Source organism: Falco biarmicus, chromosome 9 (genome assembly GCF_023638135.1).
Source record: "Falco biarmicus isolate bFalBia1 chromosome 9, bFalBia1.pri, whole genome shotgun sequence".
Taxonomy (NCBI): domain Eukaryota; kingdom Metazoa; phylum Chordata; class Aves; order Falconiformes; family Falconidae; genus Falco; species Falco biarmicus.
In genome coordinates this window covers 17,468,233-17,493,738 of record NC_079296.1, presented here as the reverse complement: position 1 = coordinate 17,493,738, position 25,506 = coordinate 17,468,233, and the positions used below count along the sequence as shown (strand labels likewise).

The 25,506-nt window shown below is 46.0% G+C and overlaps 1 protein-coding gene across 3 annotated transcripts; it reads right to left on the bottom strand.

Annotated features, from left to right (window-relative positions):
• Positions 1-224: 224 nt before the first annotated feature.
• On the bottom strand, positions 225-25,400 carry LOC130154790 (neurotrypsin-like). 3 transcript variants are annotated; one of them, XM_056351283.1, is made up of 17 exons: positions 22,699-25,400; positions 22,169-22,607; positions 21,330-21,646; positions 19,155-19,200; positions 17,539-17,775; positions 16,046-16,169; positions 15,165-15,340; positions 14,542-14,689; positions 13,571-13,749; positions 13,031-13,172; positions 11,701-11,903; positions 10,557-10,698; positions 10,122-10,327; positions 9,491-9,569; positions 8,408-8,530; positions 7,603-7,883; positions 225-5,609 (listed from the first exon to the last, which is right to left on the bottom strand). In XM_056351283.1, the coding sequence occupies exons 3-17, from the start codon at positions 21,399-21,401 to the stop codon at positions 5,299-5,301; spliced, it is 2,469 nt and encodes an 822-aa protein (XP_056207258.1). In that variant the 5' UTR covers positions 21,402-21,646; positions 22,169-22,607; positions 22,699-25,400; the 3' UTR covers positions 225-5,298. The 3 variants fall into 3 exon arrangements, with proteins under 3 accessions (XP_056207258.1, XP_056207256.1, XP_056207255.1); XM_056351281.1 differs by having other exon boundaries at positions 22,169-25,400; XM_056351280.1 differs by lacking the exons at positions 21,330-21,646; positions 22,169-22,607; positions 22,699-25,400 and adding an exon at positions 20,278-21,315.
• Positions 25,401-25,506: the final 106 nt, after the last annotated feature.

The window sequence follows — 25,506 nt, the reverse complement described above, 5'->3', positions numbered from 1 at the left end:
CTGTTCCAAACGGCCAAAAATGTGGCATTTGAAGAACCATTGCATTTCATTGTAATGGTAGCTAACATGATGCTTACTTCATGACATGCTTTAGCATGTTAAAGCTGCCCTAAAAATAACATTAATACAGAAATTTAATTAGCTTAATTCAGTGCTGGAAAAAATCCTAAAACCTGCCCTTGGAACAGATTCCTTTATTAAAAATAAGACAGAGCCCCACACAGTCACAGTATAATCCATTTATTAACACACCTTGTGAGCCATTGGTGTTGATCCAGGGGATATGACAGTTTTGGCACTTGACTGATTTCAGAGGTGCTCAGCCCCTGGTTAGCAGAAAGGGATTTTAAGACGACTGAGTGGACTACTACACAAGTGAGTTTTATTTCTTTAGGTGGGACATTAAATATTTTTCTGAACAAATAATACAGCACAAGAGATATGCATTGGTGCAGGTCACAGTGCCTCATTCCACAAGGAGTGGTCCCAAGCTGGTTACCACCAGGGGCCATTCTGTTCCCCCCGGCTGCAAGAAACTCCCCGGCAAGTCTGTCAAGATGGTGTTAAATCACACAGCACAGTTCATGTCTCAAAAGCTGTCATCTGATTGCTGAATATACACACAAAAATCTGTCTTCAAGTGGTTGACGGATCACTGCAGCTTTTTTGGGGGATGAAGAGACTTCAGGATATTGGCTTCAGAAAGGAAGGAAGACAGACAAAAGGCAGGCCTACCTCTCTTACCCCTGAGATAGCAAATATCCATGGTCCTGGTTCCTCACCAATGCCTCCACTAACACCTTTGAGAAAGTGATCTGTTATTCTCTGCTACAAGCGTAAAAGGATTACAAGGATAATCGACATCCTGTCCAGGTTAATAAACAGCTGCCTGATTAATTACAGCATATAATATAATTCATAGAAATCATCAGAACAGTGCTCAGCTACAGGAAAGGGATAAATCTTTAATCCAGCTTCAGCTGGCCAAAGCCTGGACTGGTGTCAAGACAGGGCTGGTAAGGGTACCAGTGCAGGCACTGCAGGTCAGGAAGACACCAGCACTGGGTCAGCCTTTGTAAAGCACTGGGGTATCCCCTCAAAGAGGGGTACCTGGAGCACTAATAGCTGCTCCTTAGACCCTTACCATAGCCACATTTCTACTCCTGCCAATGCTCCCAGCCAGTCATAGTGACGTTCCCTTTCTCAAATAACCAGCGTGTGCCATGCTGCTACGGGAGTGCTGTCTCATGGCATCCACACAGCACAGTGCAGCTACCAGCAACAGTGACTGAGCAATCAGCTCCTGAAAATAGTGTATGTTCATTAGCCTTATCCAACGGACTAATGGTGCAAAGACTGATGAATGTATCAGCCCTACAAGTATGTCAGCCAAGGCAAAGCCCCACACAGCTGGTCAGGTTCTCCCTGCGCAGAGCTGCCTTATGCTCCCCAGCCATACCCACAGCAACTGCTCTGCACTCAGGGGCTGCTGCAGCTGCCTGAGACACGAGGGGAACTTAACCTTGGCTGGTTTTCATCCCGTTGTAGCCAGGCTGCCGCCAAGAGCACACTAGCGAGTTTAAAGCCAGCTCCAGCATACATACATAACACACATACAGCATTTCCTACTGTGGGAAATAAAAAATAATACTGAAAATAATCAGCAGATGGCATAGCCTCCCCTGGCAAACTGCATTCAGTTCTGATTACCAAAGCTTAAAGATCCAGCAGAAAAAAAAGACATGGCAAGACTGTCAGCATGTTATCAGATACATAGACAGTTTGGGTTAAAGAGAGACAGAGAAGCCAGTTTTAGAAAAGGGACTACCTCTAGAGTAATGGTCAACAGAGAATATAAAGCCAGGCCCATTATTTCCTCTGATAGCTGAGAACACAAGGACAGATGGGATTCAATGAAAACAAAAGGCAATTAATTCAGGAGCCATAAAAAGAAATTATGTGCTACAGAGAATAAAATTATATTGGTTCTCTGAGATTGGTTCTCAAAATTATATTGAGGCTGAGAGTTTAGTTGGATTAAATACAGGATTAAACAACTATATGGAAGATGAAGACTGTTTACATTAAATAGCTTTTTAAAAGTTAGGGATATAAACTCTCACACTTCAGAAAAAAAAAAGAATCACAAAAGGATAGTGCATAGTGTTTGTACAACACCTTGAGGACCAAGCACTTGTACTTTTATTTGTTGTGATAATAACAGTAATGCAAGTAATTAATTTAAATGGGCCAAGAACAAAATTCCCCAAAAGGAAAGGTTGTTAAAACTTGTTTGGTACAAACTCACATGTACTATCCTTCAAAACATCTGCTGCTGGCCAACATTAAGTACAAAATACTGTCCTAGGGTGGCTGAGTGCCGCTCATCCAACCACACAGTTCCAGTAAGCCTTGGTGGCAAAGCATGTGAGTTTGGTTTGGGCCACAGTCCCAGCTTAAACAGTAAAGAGCAACAGTGGTGCTCTGAAAAACAGGTCAGGAGAATTGAGGAGAGTATTGGCAGGCTTGCCTATAGTACCAGTAGGGTGTAAAAGCAGGTGAAGGAGATTGGATATTTCCTTCCCTCCTCCTGGCTCATGTAGGACTCATGGGCTGTTAATTACAGGATTTGCACAGCTTTCACAGTGACAAGACCTAGGAGAAAGAAATACTTTGAACTAGTACATGGGCATTTCAGAAGTCAATGCCAGGCCTGTGTCTCACTCATGTTACATGGTAATTCATTCTAACTCCTGAATTGGAACGAGCTAAGTAGGCTTAGGGAAATAACCTCATAGTTTCAGTCCTTTGGGTGTTTCTGTACCTGTTGTGGTTATGGGTATAAACTGAAAGATCAAACCAGGTCAAACTAGAGATGTGACAGCACCCAAGGCACAGAAACTCCGTTTCAGCTGCCGTAGCATGCTGGCTTGGGGGAGGCCGAAGCTAAAAGCCAAATCCCTCCATATTTCCCAGACAGGTACTGTTGCTGCCAGTGTGGAACTTGGCATTCATTTAATTCCCCACAAGACCAGAGGTCTGTGACACAACTGCCCTCAGTCCTCCTGTCATTTTAATTCCTGGGAGATAAGGAACAGTCTGCAGCTTGTATCTTAGGGACTCTGCCAGCAGCTGTAGGACAACAGAGCCAACATGGAGCCAAGCACAGCGCTGCCAAAGCACCAAGCCTGGCACTTCAGCAGGCTTATCAGCACAAGCTGCACTGCAGACATTCAGCCTCTCGAGAAGAGGCACAAACAGATCAGATCTGTCTCAAAGGCCACTTCGCAGGGGTTCCAACATTGCATGCTTTAAAGATTCCTACAATCCTTTTTTAAAATAAAGTTTTCAAGCAGGATTTTTAAACAGTCCATTGCAACACCGATGACCCAACTATCCTATAATCCCTGGAGAGGGTAAATGGAACTGTTCAGTTTAGCATCCACACACAAAAATCAGCTACCTAGCCAGGTCAGCACCTTTACATGAAGCTGTTTTCTAGGAGACAAATTAAAGCTTTTAGTAATCACTACTTATTGAACCCAAGGCAATTTTAAGGAACCCATCACCACATGCCCTGTAATATGACATTGCTAATCCACAGGCTGTGCTCTGCCTTCTGTTCTTGCCTTGGTAACACCTCGGTGCCTTGAGTGCAGACCTCCTAGACAGCAGGCCAGTGCCTGAACCCCATCATTGCCTACCCTACAGTGCATAAGCAAATCCAAAACACACACATCTGGCACAAGTTCTGTATGTCTATTACTATTCCATGTTCAGGTCCTTGGTTATACATCAAAGCTTACTGCCCCTGCTCCTGAGCAGACCTGTCCTCTCTCTGGCTTGCCTACACATAGTAAGAAGTCACTGTGCACTGCACAACTGTTAATGCACTTAGCCCTTCCATCTATTTTTATACTTTTCTGCTTACTTGAGAATAGTAAATTAACTTACAAAAGTGCTTAAGGCCTAAGAGGAAACTCTTCATTTGTTTGCATGAGAAGGAGTACTCAGTAACTCCTGCTTTCTTAAGAGAAAGCATTATTTCTGTTCAGGCTAAGAACTACAGCTTGATGTCAGTGCCTGCATACCCTCGAGTTAAGTCAGTTTATTCCCGCTGAGAGGCATAAAAAGAGAAATAGTGCAAAGAAGAGAAGAGAGGAAGCATAGCCCAGAGGCTGCAAGAATAGGACGCAGGAGTGAGTAATTTGCTTGAGGTGTATCTATACCTCAGGAGTATTTCTGTGTTTCATGGGACAATTGTGAACACAGAGATATTAAAGACTAACATCACAAATAAAGGGCAGCTAATAGCTGTGGTGAATAAGGTACCAAAAGAAAATTCCTGCAGAGCTGTTAAATCATGAATCAACACCTGAATGTTTGAAATTAACATTACACTTGGATTTAAAGAAAAATAACATGTCTATTCAGCCTTTTGACATCACATTTTTAAGTTCTTCATAGTAATCACGAGGGAAAAAAACCTATTGTCTCTTAAAAATGAAGATTTACTCTCACACCAACAACTGATTCTAAGAGTTGCTGCTTTAAGGGAAAAAAATAATGAAACAAACACAAAAGAACCACTATATTGAGAAAGAAGCAATAAAACCAAAGCATCTGGCAGCTGGAAATGTGTGATAGAGGATTACAGCAGGAGGCACAAACATCTCTTAGTAGGGACAGACACTTTAAAGGGATTGTATGGGAGCAGACCTACTATTCAGAAAAGAAAAGGTTCCCCCTAGAGACATAACAGGGAAGGAAAAAAACCCCCAGCTGTTGGCCTGTTCCTCAGCTCAGGTCAAATCTTCTAATTCCTGGAACTGAAGAGAGCTGTTATAAAAAAATATCTGAAGTTTTCCACTATGCCAGAGCCTGGTGCCATCTTCCAAGCATCTCAGCTCTCCTTGCAACGTTTTTCAACTGTGCAAGCTACAAAAACAGGAATAGATTTGCAGAGGCAGGTATCTCTCCACTTCTACCATTTGTGTGTGCCAGGGCAAAGGAACAAATGTGATTGTATTACAGGACTCTGATAGTCAGAGCAACATAGACTCATCATTCTTAGCAGTGTGCACCTGCTTTCTCTGCTCAGAGGTTATGGACTAAAGTGAAAACAAAGACTTTGAAGAATCAGCCACAACTGTTTTTCTCCCAGTTCTACGTTAAAGTCTTTTACCAGTGTCCAATGAGAAAATAAATCTTCATCAGTCACCAGGCCAGAAGCCACAGCCTTCTGCTGCTGCAGGACAAAAAGGACCATATGTTGAAGCTCCTAGAGCTCAGACATTTTCATTTTAGCCTGGTCACTTTCTTGATCCAGGGTACGTATTTGCTGACCTTTGTGTACACACCGGGGGAATCCTTCCGGCCACAGCCGTAACCCCAAGAAGTAATCCCCAAAATGATCCAGCGTCCATTTGACCTCTGACACATGAGTGGCCCTCCACTGTCACCTTGGCAGCTGTCCACCCGTTTATCTTCAGAGAGGTTTCCAGCACAAATCATGCGGTTAGTGAACTTCTGCCCATAACGGACCTCACAGTCTTCCCGTGGGAGAAGAGGCACCACTCCCTGCAGGAGGGTTCTTGAATAGGACTTCCCTGGAACAGAACAGACCAGGCAGACCAACTCATAGAATCACAGAATGGTTTGGATTGGAAGGGACCTCAAAGACCATCTCATTCCAGCCCCCTGCCATGGGCAGGGACACCTTCCACTAGGCCCAGGTTGCCCAAAGCCCTGTCCCACCTGGCCTTGAGCACTGCCAGGGACGGGGCACCCACAGCTTTGCTGGGCAACCAGTTCCAGTGCCTCACCACCCTCACAGTAAAGAATTTCTTCCTAATATCTAATCTAAATCTGCCCTCTCTCAGTTTAAAGCCACTCCCCCTTGTCCTCTCACTACATGCCCTTGTAGAAAGTCCCTTGCCAGCTTTCTTGTAGGCCCCCTTTAGGTACAGACAACAGCAGCAACCTAGAGCAACAGTGCTCTGAACAAAAATAGGTATTTGTACATTTCATGTCAAGACTGCAGCACCAAAATAGGCCATGCTCAGCATTTCTGAACCATCAGACCTACAGAAAACAGGGCTGCCAAGCCAGACCACAAAAAAGAGCTGTGAGATCAAAGAAATGGGGAAGAGGTTGGAGAAAAAGGTTAGATCAAAGAACAAGTCTTACTTCTAGTTCTGCCAACAAGTAACTTGAACCTTGTTCAATTTATTTCACCTCTCTGAGCCTCCCTTCCTCCTCCGTAAAACAAGGACAGTGTTTTCTCAAAAGACTAAATGCAGTCGTATTTGTAAACCACTCAGTTCTCGGAGAAGCTTTGAAAGGTGCTTCAGAGGCATCCAAATATTATTCAAAGAAAGCTAACTTCATCTTCAGCCAGATTTGTCTCTATTTGCTCAAATCTATAACCGCAGCCTTGCTCAGAACAGAAGGTTCATGTGCTATATTAGAGTATGACCTTTCTCTGCCCAAGGTTTATGGTGAATTTACAAGGTAGTAGGTAACGGCCCCTCTCATTGGAAAAGCCAGGTTTGGCACGTGGGGGGATTCTAGCCATTAAGCTCCAGTACAGCTTAAGAGAGTTACATGGCTAAATTGCTCGTTGATTGTCCCCAGACACCCTGAAGTGACACATGCACCTGGTGCAACTGACTCCAAAGGCAAATGTATACTTGCAGTTCAACACTTGGGGTGACAGCTGGGAAGGATGGGTAAGCCAAAAATCAGCAGACAAGCTCCTGGGGCTATTTGCCTTTTGGCAGCAAGTCTTTCTGAACATGTGGGGCTTCGCTGCAATCACAGCAGCCCCAGAAAGGCCTCCTTGCCCCAAGCCCTGCATTGCACTTCTGATGCTCAAATGTGGGAAGACTGGACAGCCAGTGATAAAGCTTTGTTAAGAGTTTAAAGCTGTCTCCAGACCTTGCTATTGCATCCATGTCAGGACTCCACCAAGCCCAGCATTCTAAAACATCACCTTGAGAAAGTATTTAATAATGAATACTTCCTACAATATTCCCTGCTCCCTTTTACCTAGGAAGATCCATAGCAATGTGCTGCAAGAGGACAGGTACAGGCTGCCTTGAACCTAGCACAGAAACCAGCCTCAAAGCCCAGCTGTCCCTGTGGCAATATCCAGGGACATGGAGCAAGGCAGTTGGAGGGAGATTCCTTCCACCTCTAAGTCCCCGCTTCACTACTAGAGCATCATGAAAAAGGCAGGAGGTCACAGAAACATGGGGGCCTCCCGCAGGATTTGTACACCAGCTCTGCACAGGCTGCTGCCTAAGGGGTCTGCTGTGGGCAAAGTGTAGAAAGGGTAAGAAAGAGAGGGCTGTGGCCAGATGGCAGCATTGCAGAGGGATGCTATGGCAACCCAAACTTCCACCACAGGCAGGCTCAAGAAGCCTAAAATCAGAAGAAAGCACAATGGCACAAAAGTCACCTTGCCTCCCTGCGCCAGCACAGACAATAGGAGCAATAAGAACATCCCCTTGAGTTGTGCAGATGTAAATCAATGACCCATGCAGGCTTCTGAACCCAGGCTCCTCCACCTTTCTTGCCCCTCAAAGCCCCATCACTCACCTGTGTCTCCCCAGCCAGAGATGATGCAGGCTTGCCTGTTGATGTCAGACTTCTCTTTCCTGTTGGGCAGGCAGACAGGCAGAACATGGCGATTGAAGGAGAGACAGTGCCCCTCTCTGCCCCGCATCCGGACCAGGGCAATGTCATTATCATTGCTGCCAGCCCAGTAGTTCCTGTGAAGGACAATCCGCTCCACAGGCAGCTCCCTCTCAAACTCATCCTTCACACCTGTGTGGTAGTCACCCACCCGCAGCAGGTAGCGCCGTACATCAACACCAAACCTGAAGAAAAAGAGACTCAAGATCTTGACACTCCTGCGAAGAGGGAAACAGACTCACACAAGTCTCCATTGCTATGAGACCAATAAGGTACCGCCAGTTACGGGACTGTGGGTCCTCTTTAACAGATGTGATAATGCCAGCTGTTGCAGTCAAAGGGTGTCCCAAATCACTGTCTACAATGCACAGGACTTTTTTTTTTTTTTCCCTACAAAAAGGGCTACAATAGTTGCAACAGGCTTGTGACCTTAAGTCTTCCCGGTTCCTTAAAGCACTACAGAATGGCAAAATGCTGGTGCCCTTTAAGTTGTAAACCCTCAAAGTTAAGAGGGCAGGTGTAAGCAGTGAAGGATAAAGCAAGCCTCTACTGAGTCATCCCCATAAGTGCTCCACGATCACACACATCATAACCTGAAGGTCTTGGTTTAGAAACTTTAATCATGTGGTTCCACTGGGCTGGGAGGATAACCTTGTAGGAGGTTATCTTGTTCATCATATCCCTCAGGGCTCCCCACTCACAAATGTACCTTTTGAAGCAGTGGGCTGCAGTCACCACCCAGCAGCTGCTGATCAGTGTTGCTCCACACAACAGACGAGTATCTTGACGAAAACCTTTCAACCGGAGTGAGGCCTGCCACGGCCAACCACCTCTGAAGAAGAAAGAGAGGAGTAAAAGGTGTCACACACATGGGAGCTGTATTCTTCCCATCCACTCTGGCCCACCTGGGCTCAGCTGGCATTTACTTGGGTCACAGCAACCCCACGCAACACTACAGACATGGGGAGGAGCGGCTGGGAAGCTGACTGGCAGAAAGGGACCTGCAGGGGCTGGTTGACAGCCAGCTGAACATGAGCCAGCAGTGTACCCAGGTGGCCAAGAAGGCCAACGGCATCCTGGCTTGTATCTGAAACAGTGTGGCCAGCAGGACCAGGGCAGTCATCATCCCCCTGTACTTGGCACTGGGGGGGCCACACCTCGAATCCTGTGTTCGGTTTTGGGCCCCTCGCTACAAGACATTGAGGTGCTGGAGCATGCCCAGAGCAGGGCAGCGGAGCTGGGGAAGGGTCTGGAGCACCAGTCTGATGTGGAGCAGCTGAGGAAACTGCGGGTGTTCAGTCTGGAGAGGAGGCGGCTCAGGAGGGACCTCATTGCTCTCTACAGCTGACTGAAAGGAAGCTGTAGCAAGGTGGGAGTTGGTCCCCTCCCCCAGATGAAAAGCAATAGGACAAGAGGAAATGGCCTCAAATTGTGCCAGGGGAGGTTTAGGTTGGATATTAGGAAAAATTTCTTCACTGAAAGGTTGGTCAAGCATTGGAACAGGCTGCTCCGGGAGGTGGTGGAGTCACCATCCCTGGAGGTATTTAAAAAATACATGGTTTAGTGGTGGCCTTGGCAGTGCTGGGTTAACAGTTGGACTTGATGATCTTAAAGGTCTTTTCCAACCTAAACGATTCTATGATTCTTCCCTAGACAGGCCCACTGGTTCAAATGAAGTTCAAAAATCACTAGTGAAAATGTGTTAGTGTACTCAGCATTTGTCAGGCCGTTTCCAGAGCCTGTAGGAAAGCTGGAACCAGTTCTGGCTTTCCCAGCAATTACAGGGTAGTACCTGAGAGACTTGTTTCCACCTATGATCCTTTTCTTGCGACGGTGAAGCAGGCGCATCCCACACACACCAAACTCTGGACCTGCACAGCAAAGTTAGAGCAGTTGGGTAGGTATTTAAGCTCTTGCTGTCACAGAGCCAAATACCATTCACCTTCCACAAGGGCATTAATCTGCATGGTAGCTGACTGTATTGTGTTGTGCATGTGGAATTCACAGATTTGATCCCATAGGTTTCCTCAGGTGTGGTGGAGGTGCTTACCTGCAGTATCTGTAGTCTTATGCCAGGAACGGGACCTCTACAGCTATTTCCTCAGTACACTAAAACTCAAAGTTTGCTCATAGTTACTGCTCTAAGGAAGGGTATGGTGACTTGGCTGTGCGGAAGTTCTGCAGGCTCAAAGGCCTGACATGGGTGGAGCTCCTCAGACGAGTCTGGAGCACCCTGTGCTCCTAAGGCTGAGACAATGAAAACAAGGAAAAAATAGGAGGTGCAGGACAGGACATGCATATTTTGCAGGCAATGTTTCAGCCAAAGAGAAGAACTACCAGAAAAAAGCATAAAAGCATAAAAGCACGGTGAGATCCTACAGCTGGCACTCCAGATTTCTGCACAGAGGAAATGGGCACGTCACCTGTTCTCCTGATATCTTGGACCTTCTCTTCCACATAGTCGCAGATCACACCAGCATCCTCACTGTGCCAGCAGCTGTGAATCCCAGTGTCAGGCCTGACACATTGCCCCAGGGCGTGCTCTGTGCCACTGCATTCTATGTTGTCCAGATGGATAGGCCCATGGCCTTCGCCGAAATAAGCCATTGCTCTGGCTTTTGCTGTACCGCTGCAATCAGAGAGAGGGTTGCTAATCTGCAGTAAGCAGGAGGCAGGTGAACCTGATGCACCAGCACATTTTAAGAGAAATAACATTTATGCATCGCTCCACACACAGACCCTCAAGCTCATGTGGGTATGCCAAAACTAAGAAACAAAGCCCCCCAAAACAGGTCCAGAAAGAAGCAATCACCCTCAGAGCTGTTTCGATCTGTAAATGAATCTACCAGAACTCTTACCTGAATCCCAGCTGCCGGCAAACCACTGCAGCATCTCTGTCCGTCCAGCCATCATCACAGACACTGCCCCACTGCCCATTCAGGAACACCTCAACCCGTCCCTCCTTGGTGCTCTCTCCATCTACCAGCCGCACAGGAGGCCCTAAGGGATGAAACAGATGGGTTGCTGTGAGCAAAACCACCAGAGAGCATGAAGTGCCCAGAACTTGGGTTCCACAGGAAAAAATTAATCCCAGGTATCAGTAAGCTTAAAGAAAAAAGAAAAAAAGGAGTGTTTCTATATGAAGACATTTCACCTCTGTGCTAAACCAGGAGACTACATACATATTAATTTATTTAATGCTTACTGGAAATCATTAATGAATCATATTCTGAAAGCTGACTAAAGAGAACAAGAACAGAGGGAAAGTTATTAACACCTGAGCCAAGAGTGGACAAGCTTAAACATGCCTGGGGAAGAAATCCATTGAATTATAAAACTATTACATTATTCTAAGCAAGAGAAGAGTTCTACATCCAGGAAAAACACAAATGTTGGATGCCGTCTACTTCAATAAAAAAAATATCTGACAAACTGGAAAGTCTCCTGGAGCAGGGAAAGGGGAGAGTATCAGGTCTCGTATAAATGAAGAAATTATGCTAACTGGGAATACATTCACAATTTTTAATTAAAAGAGTGCCATCCCCACAAGAGAGTGCAAATTTCCACACAACAGCCCCTCATATCTGAAGTCCTCTTGTCTTGGCAAGGTGTGACACTAACGTAACTACACCAGTTTCCCCAAGGGTCTAGTTAAAAGTATCCCGTGTTCCTGCAGACAGGGGGCTGAGGCATCTCAGCAGTGAGCAATGGCATGCTAAGGCAGCCACCGTTCCTCAGCCCCTCAGGCTTGTTTTGGAGACCACCAACACAATTCTCTCCACTTTCAGTTTCTCTGCAGGTCTGGCCATAGGACTGGTGGAGCCACAGCTCTGCAGCTCTGCCCCAAGACAGCCAGGGCTCATTCCTAGGAATCCTCCCCAAAAAGCAGCCCCCTCACTGAAACAGCACAGGGAAGACTCCCACATCTGTCAGAGCTTCCAAAGGGGCAGACCAGCAGGTGAGACTTCCCCACCATCCAAGGCAAGAGGCAAGGCGAGTTACCCAGGCTGCTATCCATGACTGTGTTGCTCTCTGGAGAACAGCGGACTCCCACGTCCTCAGCATGTGAGCAGTCATGCTGCCCCCAGTTGCTGTGGGGACAGTCCAGGAGGGATAGCTCTGTCCCCACACAAGCCACATCATCCAGTAAGATAAAGCCTTGGCCAGCAGCATAGTCCCCTTCGGAGGCCAGGGTAGCAGGGCCACTAGAGGAAGGAAACAGAACGTAACATGAGGTTCATTAAAACTCTTTAATCCCACAGACGGATCCAAGCTCAGACCCAAAGGGAAACTCCCCTGCAGAGCTCATCTGTGATATCAGTGGCCTCCTGAGCTAAACCATTCAGTCACACACAGGATGGAGACCAAGCAGCTTGCACATCTCACCAGCTTCAGCTTTCAGGGAGGTGCCCCCAGACAAGTCCATTTGCTAGTGTCTCGCCAAAGGCACGGTCATTACAGCACAGAGGGCCAGCTATATCACAGAGGCTGCTTTGCAGACATGACACCAGGTACATCAATTTGGGGAGTGGCTAGCAGAGAAGGCATCAAAAATATCAACACTGAAGTATTTCTACTACTTTTTATAGGAAGTGGCTACCTGGAAATGAAATGCAGAAAGCTGCAAACTTTTAGGCACTACAAGAGATAACACAGTATGCAGCTGAACTCAAAGGGAAGAATTTAGTATTTTTTCAGTCTATAAAGCTGAAATTTTCAAAGTATACCCTAATCATATTTTAAAAAATCCACCGAAAACCCAAAACTTTACTGGCTCCAAGACTACATTATCCTGATTTTGAATCTTCCTCAAACTCATACCTGGAAGGACAACAGTTCAGCAACAGACTGAAAGAAAAGCATTATGAAAATCCCTAATACTTCTCTTTTTTCGCCTTGACAGTCTTTGTTCAACTACTGAAGCAGGTGATATGTCTAGCTGACAGAGCAGATGGGTGATATCTTTTAGCTGACAGAGCAGAACGGGTGGCAGTGCTGAGCTGATACACCTGCAAACTTAAGGAATGTTAAGAGAACTTTCTGACTTTGCTTTTCATAAAGATGGTACCAAACCTGTTAGCTGCTTTCAAAACAGGATGAGGCAAGATATATTTTTTTTTTTCTCCCCCCCCCCCCCCCCCCCCTTGGAAAGGATGTGGATACCTTTTAATCCGTCCTGAATAAAGTTGTATAATGGTGATAACCCTTCTAATAAAGACAGCATTGAAGGATTAAGGTCCAGCCTATCCCAGTGAAGGTGATGGAATCTAATCCTTGAAATGAGGAAGCAGAGACACCACACACACACACACACACACACACTCAGTCCTACCTGAAGCCCAGCTGCCTGCAGACCACCTGTGCACCAAGGTCTGTCCAGCCATCATCGCATACTGTGCCCCAGTCACCGTTGTAATAAACTTCTACCCTGCCTTCGTTGGGGCTGTGGCCACCAGCCAGCCTGACAGTGCCCTCTGCAAGGGGTGGGAGAAGGAAAGGTCAGCGCTCGGCAGGGGAGGAAAGCAAGAGCCTGTGCCCCACTGCTGAGGCCTCTGTACAGCCCATGACTGAAAGAACAAAAGACGCAGATGGAGTGGGTACTCAAACATTCCTCGCTCCAAAACATGCCTATCTGTCAGAGGAGGATTCACCTCAGCCTTTCCGTACCACCAGTGGGAAGCCATGGGAGCCGCACTAAGCCTGGCTTTGATCCCACCCGGTGCTTGCTCTCTGCCTCCACACCTGGCAGCCCTTGTAGGGGCCACAGATGGAAGCCCTGCAGGACCCTGAAGCAGGGGGGCTATCTGCTGAGCAAGCTGTGTAATATGGGACTAAGACTGGCCACATCTGACATAGAACTGTAGACCTGTACCTGTGAAAGGGTCACAGGAGACCCCAGCGTCTTCAATGTGGTCGCAGTTCTGCTGTCCCCAGTCACTCTTCTTGCACTGGTCAAGTGAAAGCTCATTGCCTGAGCACTCCACTTCATCCAGCAGGATTGGGCCAGATCCCTGCCCATAGTGAGCCCACGACAAGGCTTTTGGGTTCCCACTGCAAACATTACAGAAATGTATGCTCAGCAAGGAAAATCACAGTGTTGTCCCCGCAGATTCTGCCTTGCACAGGGACTCTCCTATGCTAGGTCAGTGTCCTCCCATTGACAATCTGTATTTCTGACACAGTGTTGCTAGCTGTTAATTACAATATGTTATTGGAAAGTTTTACAATGAGACCTTCCAACACATAACAAAAACGTGCCTGCACCACAAACAGTTCAGGCAGCCGGGGAGTTCTAAGGACAATGATTTGCAATCTCAGTAACAGGCAAAACCCCCAAAGACTGAGAGATCTTTTGGTTTTCAAGAATGCTCAGTATACAACAGCTCCCACATTAAGTGCTAAATGGCGCATGGGAGAATGAAGTGCTCTCTCTTGCCTTCCTGTTTGAAGAGGGTAAGGGCAGTCAGTGAAACTGGAGGTGTTTAAACTTAACCAAGCAAGCAACTGCAGTTCACATGTGGAAACCACCATGACAAGTTGTCACTGAGGCCAAGAAGATTTGCATTAGGACGTGTGTGCAAAAATAAAGAAGGATAAACACAAACAAACCTTAGGTAGGAATGCACCAACTTTTCTTTTTTCACAGCATAAAGCTATAAAACTGACAGGATTTAAAGCACAAAATCCCTTTACAGGATGATCAGTCCAGAATTCTCTTTCCCAGGTTTTCTGTATACCTCCTATAGAAAGGGCTGGTACTATATATAGTGAGGGGACATGCTCTCACGTTCATCACTCTGCATACTTCTGTTACCACTCCATAACGTACAGTGGTGAAATTACCTGAGTCCCAGCTGCCTACAGACTACTTCAGCATCCTCGTCATCCCACTGGTCATCACAGATGGTACCCCACTTGCCATCATGGTAAACCTCCACTCGTCCTTCAAAGCTCTCCTTTCCCCCAACTAAACGCAGCGGGGCACCTACACCTGTGCTTCAAGAAAGGGAAAGAGCACAACAGAACAAGACAGAGACAAAACACATCCAGCAGCTCAGGGTGTAGAACCATTCACCAGCCAGAGGAGCTCTTGGGCTGCTCTCATCCCACCCTACCAGATCGTCCCCTCTAGATCCCAGAGAAGCACCCATGACCAGGGTGCTGCTGGTCCAGGGATGGCTCTTTAACTGGCTGCTGTGGTGACTAGGACTTTGCTGCCTGCAGACAAAAACCTGGTTTGATAAAAAGCAGATGTTGTCATAAGCAACAGGCATCTTTCAGTGACTGTAGAAGTATGCCCACTCTGCGAATTTGTTCCACTGGAAGGAAGATAACCACCTGTATAGCAGGTGAAAGAAGAACATGCTCCAATGACTTGCTCTCCACAGCTTCACTACCTTAGATTTTACATCTTATCAGCAACATTAATGGAAGAAACAGGGAGTGAACCTCCCCTGGAGATTTACCTTCTGGAGGGACACAGGTTACCATGGCACTCCCCTGGTTACAAGCTCCTGACATAGCTTTCCGATAGCCACACTGCAGCAGGGCTTTCTCATCCCCGTGGCAGTTCGCTGACTGCAGGTGCAGCGGAACAGGCCACAGTCTGGGATGACTCTTCTTCCCAGCCGTGCCGATCTCACTGGTACAGAGAACGCAACAGAGTGATGAAATGCTGTAGCACTGTTTGACTTACAAGCTCCCCTCAGTTCTTGTGACTCTCCAGTCCAGCTGTGCCATTTCACATCCCAGTGCGCCCAGTTGATTGGGAGTGCATAAAGGGGTGGCCACTTACAGTCTAACGGGACCACGCAAAGTGCTCCCCACCACCTAACCCATTTTGTGTTCTTATTTACTGCAGAGGAGTTGATCTGGTCAGAAATGGCATCCTTGTTTGAAAGTGGTGAACAAACCCATCAACAGGTTCAAACACCCAAATATCTGAATCACCCTCTTTCTTCTCTGTGGACCTTCTCCCCTTGCTGTTTGCAAGTTTGAAGGCCCAAATCCCAGTTTCCCAAAGAGGCTGCATGGTCTCAAAATTTCTATTAGATCACTACAGTAGCTCCTGCTGGTAATACTAAAAAGGGGATACAAACTCACAGCTCACTCATCACAGTCTGGAGCATTGAGCAGAAACTACCATTTTTAAAAAAACTTGCAAATGCTGCATTGGGCATAGCCACAGAAAGAAAATAGTACCGAAGGACCCTTGTAAGTGGGAAACGAGCCCACAAAACAAACTCCCCCAGCCAACACAGTACGCCAGAGGGGCTGTAACCACAGCGGCTGTTCTTTCAAAGGCCATGTGAACATGTAAATCTCACAACCAGACCGAGGTTCTCACCTGAGACCTAGCTGCCTGCAGACAACACTGGCATCCCAGTCAGTCCAGTGGTCAGCACAGATGGTGCCCCAGAGTCCATTGAAGTACAACTCCACACTACTATCTTCAGCCAACCGCACAGCACCTTCCAAAAGAGAACAAAACAAAACAAAACAAGCGGCTATCTTCTGTCAGAGGTTTCAGACTGGCACGTCTTGGACTTGCATGTAGCTGAGCTGAACCGCACTTGGCTTCTCTCACTCCTGTTTTGCTTGTTTTGCTGGTGCTGTCACTGAAGTGACTTGCTTGCAGGAGTGCAGGACACAGCACCTTCCCGCTTCCAGCAACAGCTGCTCAGAAGGATGGCTGGAGCTATGTTCTTCTCAAAGCCATGGTAAAATATTGGCAGGAAACTTGGCTTCTGCCACAGCTCCTGGATTCTCCTGTGAAACGGGGATAATTTTACATGCTCCCTTGAAAAGATGCATGGAAATGGCAGGCTCTAATTCCTTCTGACACTCCACTGACTTATTTCCCACTGACTACTTCATCTACAAGACTCACTGTTGCTACAACTGTTGTTCAGTAACAACAGGTGAATCCTCTTTAATCTCTCTGGGAAAAGCAAGTGCCAGTGTAAATGCCCTTTCAATTCCCACTGCACCACAAATATCTACCACTGTTTAGAAAGCACATCTCCTCACTCAGTTATGTATTGGGAGAAGGATACACCTTCTGTCTGTAGCACCTCGATGCAGGCACACAGCACAACTACATTTGTATCCTTCACTTTAAGGAAGCCACCTTTGAAAGCACTTCCACTGGCAAGGGAAAATACTTTGTAATTTCAGTTATTAAAGTGGTACTTCATCTGTTCTGCAAAATGTGGGAGAAGCAAGGAAGGCCAGAAGACAGGAGGACAAACAACGGTTTCAAGAATGTTACAGTGGAGTCAGCACATTGAGAGCGCTCAGCTCCCTTGCATGCCTCAAAGTAAGCAGCAGTCCTTGAGTCAACATCGTGAGGAATTTTAAAGCAAGCCTGTGACCAGCCTTGCCACAGAAGACTTACAAACCTAGCCAACAAGATTTTTCCCTGTTGCATTTGAACCGCTACACTTACACAAGGAGAGCTCTGATACAGACACTTAAGGAGCAGGAGTGGGTTGTTTTCCACATAACTTAAACTGTTTCCAAAGTGGCATAAGTTAACAGTAAGAAAAAAAAAAAAAAAAAAAAAAAAAGCAGCTTCCTTGTATGAGAATAAAACATCTATACAAGGCATTATGACAACCGCAGCTTAAATCCACCCCCTACTATATACAGACGTTCTTCTCCCACACAGGCTGTTCTCTAGCCCTAATTATTTTGACAATTCGGAACAGTTATTGTATTGTGCTTCTTTCACAAGGTGTCCCACCTGCTGCTTGCAAGTCTCTGCAGCACACATTTCTGGCCCGAGCCCCCTGAGACAGTTCAGCTTGGGCACCGGCAGAGACATGCAGCAGCCCTTACCTTGATTACAGTCGCAGTTAGCCCAGCCGATGGCTCCTGATGCAAGCCGGTAGAAGCACCAGGGTGTAGTTCCCCCATCCGGGTTCCTGCAGTGGTTGTGGTCCCCCAAGCCACGGTCTGGGTACTGCTGAACATAATCAGGGAACTCTGCCCAGTTGAGGCACTCTGCCCCAGCCTCAGTGACCGCCAGTGAGCCGTTGTAATACCCGAGAGGTCCAATGCCACACACGCTGGACGCTGGGCACAGGAAGGGAGCTGTCAGCATCACTTAAGGCATCACACACGGGGGCTCAGACAAGCTGGGAGATAGCAGCTGATCTCCTGAAACACCTCATGTGTCTGCAGCCTTCTTTGCTACTTGCTTGATTTCAATTCTATCACTCTTCAAGGCAGCTGCCCAAAGAACACTTATAATACGCACTACAAACCAATCTGGAAGTCGTGAACTGCCCAGACAGACCTTTGAAACGTGTTAACTCCGGGCCCACACATGGACAAGTTGAATGGTTCCCATTACCACTTATTTCCATAGAAGTATTCATTTGGAGCAGCACTTGAGCCTGGCACACACTCCTCCACTTCCTTCCCCACCTGCTTTGGCACCTGAATAAGATACTTTTAAATTTGATCCTGGGCTCTTTAGAAGATTAATTGCCTGTCTAAATCGATTGAAATTGAGAAGAGTTTCAAATTAACTATAATTTCATTCTGTAAAGTGGGAAGGTGGGAAATGACACTGTGTTTCACTGTAGGTATGTTCCCTATACCCATTAGCACATCGCCTGGCTTATCTGCACATGGCCAACGCACAGGAAAGGAAAGGGAACCTATGCTGGGGAGAAGTGCAGGTGCCAATGTTCCAGGCCAGTGCCCATGTGAAATATCTCATGTAAAGAAACCGCAACAATTAATTTAAAATGGTCTTTAACAGAAGAAAACTCTCCATTCATGATCCTGAAATAACAGAGAGAGAAACCAGAACCAGATTCTGTGTGAAGGTGGGCTTTTTAGAGCCCCTAACCTGGGAAGAGCAGACTCAGAAAGGGATAACAGTTATAGCCCTATTCACTGAATAAACACAGAGAAGCCAACACTTTCAGAAAACCCTTCTGCCATAAGGACATGTAGGGCGAACAGCAAGGGCACAAAGAAACTTTGTCTCATGCCATTTGCCTTCTAGCCACTGCCAAGGCCAGAGGGGGTAAGTGACAGGCGTAGGTTAACTTCAAGGTATAAAAATCAGAAGCAGTTACAGGTAGGTGTCTGGAAAACACACTGTGCGCTTTGCATCAGCTGGGGAGGGGTACAAGAATTCAGTAGTTATTAGAGCAGAGGAAACGTGAGCATGCAAAAAAGACTAAGGCAGAGAAAGAAGTGAAAGGAAAAGAGTGTGGGAGGAATAGGGAACTGCAAGAGTATTAGACATGAAGAAAAGAAAGCGGTCTGGCCATTTTGGGGAAGGAGATAAACAGACACTGAGGCAGGAGAAAAGACTGAAGAAGTGATGGAAAGAAAAGAAGAAAACCAGACAGCAGTGGCTCATTGTACCTATGGTCTCATCACCATTGCAGGAAAGAATGTGCCTGATGACTGAATTAATAACTTCTTGTTCTTACCTGCACTCTGCAAATGGTTTTGGTTGGGCTGGGATCCCAGGAAAGCCTGGGAAAAAAAACAGAGCAAAAGCAGAGATGATTATCCGATGAAATAAACATGGGCACGTCCTAAAAGCAGCTCAGCCTTTTGCTGCTTCAGGCAAATACACCCCAGTAACCAGCCTCTTCCCCGCTCTCCCCATTGCTCCTCTCCAAACCCAATCACAGCTCTGCCCACTAACAGCAAAATGAATAGTTGCTGGCCTACAGAGATTTACCCTTGATCTAAGCACTACCTTACAGGGCTCTGCTTGTTCTTTTCGAGCAGAATTGGAAGCTTAAGTGAGATGCCTATGGAAGGAAAAGCTAGAAGAAATGCATTGTTACCAGTGAGTAAAATAATGAATAACCATTAATTCTCTCCGTTTGTAGGGCAAGCCACCACCTATGGCCACAGTGGCAAATAGAGATATATCTATGTGATGGGATGATGCCCCCAAGGAACCCTGTGTTAAAATAGTAATAAACATCCACATACCAAGTGGCATAACACCTAAAGAAGAAAACCCAACAAGACTTTATTGAGGATTTTGTTTCTAATACATGAGAAGATGATACGGCCTATGATATTATTATCCAAATGGGGTTAAATAGCTAAGAACCAAAAATATGAAACACAGTCCTCAGAATTCCAGCATCCTGCCTGGTCCCAAAACTGCATTTCCTCTTACAGGCAGTGTTTTTGGTGGTTATAACTTGACTGCTGGCTTAGAGATAGGGATCTCCACTCAACACCATTACATGGTGTACAAGCAGGTGCAAGATCTTCACAGACCCAGAGTGAAAAAAAAGAAATTGTACAGGCTTCTGGTAGCTCCTTGTAGTTCAATTCATTTCTAAATACTTTTTAATTAACATTTATAATGCCTTTATATGAACAAGGAGCTGTAATTCACAGAGCAGAGGTATGCATATAAAGATTACTAGCTATGGCAAATGGTTCTTGTTGGGTTGGGTTTTTTTATTTCAAAATGCAGTAATTTTGTTTCTCCCAGCTTTACCTCCACCTGGAAAAGGGAACAGTAAAATTTGGAATTAAACCAAATCCACTTCTGGAATAAGCAGAGATAGTTCCCATAGATACCTGACAAGAATGACACCTACTCATGGCAGATGTCATTTTCAAATCTAGCTTGTGAGTATGGACCAGCAGGTGTTGACAACCACAGCCAAGCTCCAGCGTCAAGCTCCAGAAGTCAGAACGTGACACTGCACATTGAAGATGAATTCCTGACATGCTTCAGAAACAGCAGATCAGATCTCAGGTGCATGTGCGCAACGGGACACGCAGATAAAACAACATTTAACTGGAAAATCCTTTTCAGCCAAAAACCCATCTGCCTGCACGTATCAGGCTATTGCAAGCCCATATAAAGGCCTGTGAACTGACAAGGTTGAAGGACTTGTCCGAGGATCTCTAAGCTCTTTGCAAAGAGCAGAAAGTGAGCCAAGCTACACTTTTGTGACTGCACCAAACATATGACTGAGCCACAATCCAGGTCCCTCAACTCCTAGGTTTTAGTATGCACCTGCACACACATGTAAGCCTGCAGGCGATAGAGGGATGGGCTGTACTAATAACAGGCTATATATGAAAGCCTGAACCTGCTCCTTTTGGAGACAGACCGTAAATGAAAGAGCTGCAGTCCAAGCAATATACTTCCCTTATAATGAAAGATCAGTTGCTGCCAGTTCCCGTAGCAGCTTCCAAAATACCCCAGCACTGACCATCTCCAAATTTTAGTGCAAACAGCCTGTGCTGCAGTCGCTGCCCCAGGTCCGTGTGGCTATAAATCATCTGTCCACAACAGCAATAGGGGTAATCAGTCAATCAGCAAAGAACAGAAACAAAGGATCTCTCCTGCCAGGGTCACTGCAGTGCCTGAGAAACATAGAAAACCTGAGCCAAAGCATCTGCAAGCCCTAGTGCATCCTTCTTTCCTGCTTTGTTTCCTTTTCTAAATTCCATATGCACAACGAAATAAATCCCTCCCTGAGCCGCCTAGCCCTTCTCAGGGACCACAGCTGCCTAGATGCCTTGGAAAAGATATTCAAGTAATAACAAGATCCACTTACAGCAAGGATATTAAAAGAGCCATGTGACTTCTTACAAACAGAAGAATAACCATTTCTTACCTCCATGCATCTGAGACAGGATAACAGACCTAAGAGCTTTACCAGGAGCCCAAGTACTTTGGGGACCTCCATCCCTCCTGTGCAAAGTGAGCAGAAGCTTCCTCAAGCATCACATTCACGCTCAGCTGCTGCCTCCTCCCCGAGCTCTGCAGCTGGGTTTCTCCGGGAGCAGGGCACTAGCCGCTCCGCCCCAGAGGGAGCGGGATGCCTCTTCCATTTCTATGCAGGGAAAGGGATGCACGGGATCAAAGTTCCCAGCAGCGTCTCAGAATTTCACTTTCCCCTTTCTCTCCTCATCTCTTCTCCTTGGTTCTTCTCTTCGGAAAGGGGAAAAAGAAGGAAGAGAAAGGAAGGAAGAGAACATGCCCCAGGATTTCTCTAGCACCCTGAAAAACAGGAGGTGGCAAGCGTGGGCAGGTGGGGCACAGCGTGCACCCCACTGTCTCTGCCTCTCCTCGCTCGCTCCCCTCGCGCAACGCTGCCTTCCCCCGGCAGCCTCTGCCCTCTCCCTGAAGCACAAAGGCTACGGCGGGGAGCCGGGGCTGTATCCTGCTGCCAAACCTCCAGAAGCAACGCCGGAGAAGGAAAGGGCTTGTGCGCGTACACTTGCCAGAGATTAGACGTGCTGGAAAGAATCTGGACTTTATCCCCCACCCCCCCCAGCTGCCTCCTCAATTAGCTGCTTGCAGCTTCCTGAGGTCAGACTCTCAGATTTGAGCCCAGGTAAATGGGAGCCAGAAAACTTTAGATAAAGCAGCTTCCAGATCTCCCTGTGGAAAGCCCACAGGTGGCACAGCCCTCTCCAGGACACACTCCCAGTTTTCAGCCCCGCATCTTACCACCATGCCTACTGCCTCCAGAGATCTTTTCCATCGAGTGTCTTCTTGACCTTGGGCTGCAAAGTCGTTTTCACTCGATTGGCTAGGATGCTTTCCAGAGGGTTGATCATTATTGTATTGCTATGGACAATCCTGTGGGGGTTTTTAGTGCTTTCAAGTTTACTGCTCCTTCATATGAATTAAGATTAGAGGCTACCACAAAAGTTTGAAACATTATTAAACCCAGGAAAGGAACTGGTCCATTTGATGCTGTTCAGTCTTGGAAATTTTTTTACACATGCCCTGTGTCAGTCCTCAGCTCAGTCTGAGCATTTCATATATTTATATTCTGATTTTAGAGGGGTTAACTCCTGGTGTTCTGCAGCATGAAACATGAAGGTCACCTTAAGGAATGAGCTCACTTCTGGCCAAGTCTGCTGAGTAGCATTTCCAAAGACACCTTCAGCATAAAAACAAGGAATGGGCTGATAAAAATCCATTGGCTTGACAAAAAGCCTCTTCTCTTCCCTCAGTTATTGCCCATTACTTACATCACATGCCAGTTTTGTGTTGCCTCATCCTCAGCCACTTGTCAAAGGCAAGGAAATTTCACTACATGCTGGACCTTTTACGGGAGTCACTGAGTGGCAGGAGGGAGACCTTTCTGGAGTGGATTTGTACCACAGTGTATTCTGGACACGCTGGATCTGGCCAAGAATTACACTGGGTTAATTAGGAGCAAATCTCCTATATCCTCACAGTGAGGGAGGCAGACGATCAGGGCAACAGGGGATGGAAACAGCTTAGATGCTACAGCACGCTGTAATTCTCAGGCAGCACTAGCAAAAAAAGGCAAAGCAAAATGAAAATATGGGAATGTGTTGGAATTTAGAACACTTACTCCAGTGAAAACACAAGGAAAGGATATACTGGAGGCAGCAACAGAAAAATCTACTAGCATTCAGGGAAACGTGCTCCTTAGTCAGAAGTAGAGGGGTTGCTGATACCCCTTCAGAGCTCCCATAAGACGCACATCTATTTAGCCCTCTGACACATACTAACAGTGTTTAAAACCTCTAGCAAAAGCCTGTACTGGATTCCTCTCACAGTAGCTTGTAAGTTGCTTCCCTCTCAAGGCAAGGCTTTCCTAGGTAAAGTGATTTCCCAGACAGTGATATTAAAGGAAGCACAGATCGGTGCACCAAAAAGCCACAGAAGTCCAAGTTTGGCATTCAGTTTCTGGAGGAATGACAAGCTGTGCAAAGATACAGCAGGTTTTGCAGTTGTCTCCTCTGTGATGGGTCCTCCTTTGGAACTATTTCCTTCTTGCCATTATGACATCTTGAGAGAGGTGGAGCTCAGATTTTCCAAAGCTTCTCATGGCTGCACAGCCCTCCCCAAGGTGGAGAGGAAGACCAAGAAGGAAATCATAACAATATAACTATGGCAGTTTAGATAGGTAACATATCTAAAGATAAGGTAAAACAGACCTTGAACTCTTTTGTGTGGGCAAGTTTGAAGTAGCTGTAAATCCCCAAGTCTGCTATTTAACACAAGTCACCTTCTCACACTGATATAAGCATAGTTCCTACAGTCTTTCTGTCTTGATTTTTCCAGATTATTATGTACTGACCCTTCTGAACATGAAGTACCATCTTCTAAAACGTTCTTGGCTCTCTAGAACTCAACCTATTTCTCCTGAACTGGCAGGACTACTATTCATTAAGACCAGCTGAAATAATCAGTGCTTCCTCCCCAAGAGATCTTCAGCGAAAGCCCAAAGAAGAGAGGTAGTTAACAGCAATCATACCCAGACCCAGTATAATACTCGAGCTGTGAGGAACAGGAATAAGATCAAGGAATTCCAGCAGATTTGCTTAAATCCTTTAAATCCGACTTAGGAGGGTAGAACAGCTAGTCAGCTTTTGTTTAATTCTTTCCCCACCATGCAATCACATACAGGTCTCTGCAGCAACGTTCTTAACCAGTGGGCTCAGCACCAGAACCCAGTTTTCTTTTATTCCCTGCAACAGCATCATGGGGTGGTACAAGCCCTGAACTCGGAGAGGGCAGTGTCATTCACTGCAGTTATGCACATGGACTATTAATGGAATGAATGATCTCCAATATAAGCATGTCACAGAACGTGTTTAAACACTCAATATAAGCTTAAGAGTGAGATATGGGAAATAGCAGCAGCTCAAATTGCCAAGGACAATCAGTAACTGGAGGTTTTCTGGTTACAGTATGGGATCCTGAGCCAGAGGAACTGCAAGAGTACTTTTAAAAGAAGCACTGTAAAACCAGGGTGCATGTGAACAGCATTCTCTTTCCTTCCTTCTTCCTCCAAATAAATGCATTCCTTTGAGAACTGGAAAACCTTAGCATAGTAATTTCAAGCTTCTAGAAGACATGTAAAAGGTCAGAAAACCCCCTGAACAACTGAATTTGTGAAGCAGTAAAATCCAAAAATAGCTGTCCAGATTACCGGGAGCTGCGCCAAATTTCAAAAAACAGAACAAAAAGGTGTTAGTTTCTCTGTTACAGCCTCTTATATAATGAGACAGATCTTCACAGCCACGAGAGTTTGGTACATTCAGCACAGCTGCTAGTTTAAGAGGCACAAAACCACACTTGCACTATAAATTTTAATACAAAGAAAGAAAAAGCATCGTCAACAGAAGTGAATTCAGAAATTATCAGTTCCTCACTCCCAGCTTAGCTTGTCCCCCTCAGAAATGAAGAATCAGCAAGTAGCTCTCCTTTTTAGAGAGCGTCTTTTGCACTGAAAATGCAAAATGTCATAGAACCAAAGCGTTCTCCCAAACCTGTACATGGACATCATGTTCTTACTGACCCCAAGTCCTCTGAAAGACCCAATTATGCCATAACAGCAACAACAGAATAAGCTACCCAGTGGAATAACCCACTAATGAGCCATTGTAAGTAACAGTTAAACAAAAATTGCTTCAGTAACTTGAAAGCATACACCTGACTGGTATTTATAGGATGAACAGGTACTGGCCTGGGGCTTCAGCTCCACACAAACTCTACAGTCACATGTGAGTAATCACAGCCTGTGTGTGTCTGACACCCTTCTTACTCTGCTTTTTTTTTTCTTTATGCCCTAAAAAATTAGTGACATAAATGCTCATATCATTAGTTCTCTGAGAGTTCTTACCAGTTAGGTACTGATCCTAAAACAACAGGGACCTGCCTACAGTTTTGTGGTCCTCCAGTGAAAAAAACCCAACCAAATCAAAACTAACAATTAATTACACAATTTCAGTATCAGTCTGTACTTGAACTCTGTCTTCCCTTTTAGTTTTTTTTACCAAACAACGGAACGTTTTGTTGAA

Coding starts and splice junctions, on each gene's coding strand:
- LOC130154790 (XM_056351280.1), bottom strand. CDS start 20,430: ATGTCAGGAATTCATCTTCAATGTGCAGTGTCACGTTCTGACTTCTGG. Junction 13,750..14,541: donor TGTAGGCAGCTGGGACTCAG/GTAATTTCACCA, acceptor TAATGTTTGCAG/TGGGAACCCAAAAGCCTTGT. Junction 9,570..10,121: donor CCAAGATATCAGGAGAACAG/GTGACGTGCCCA, acceptor TTTGCTGTGCAG/GTCCAGAGTTTGGTGTGTGT.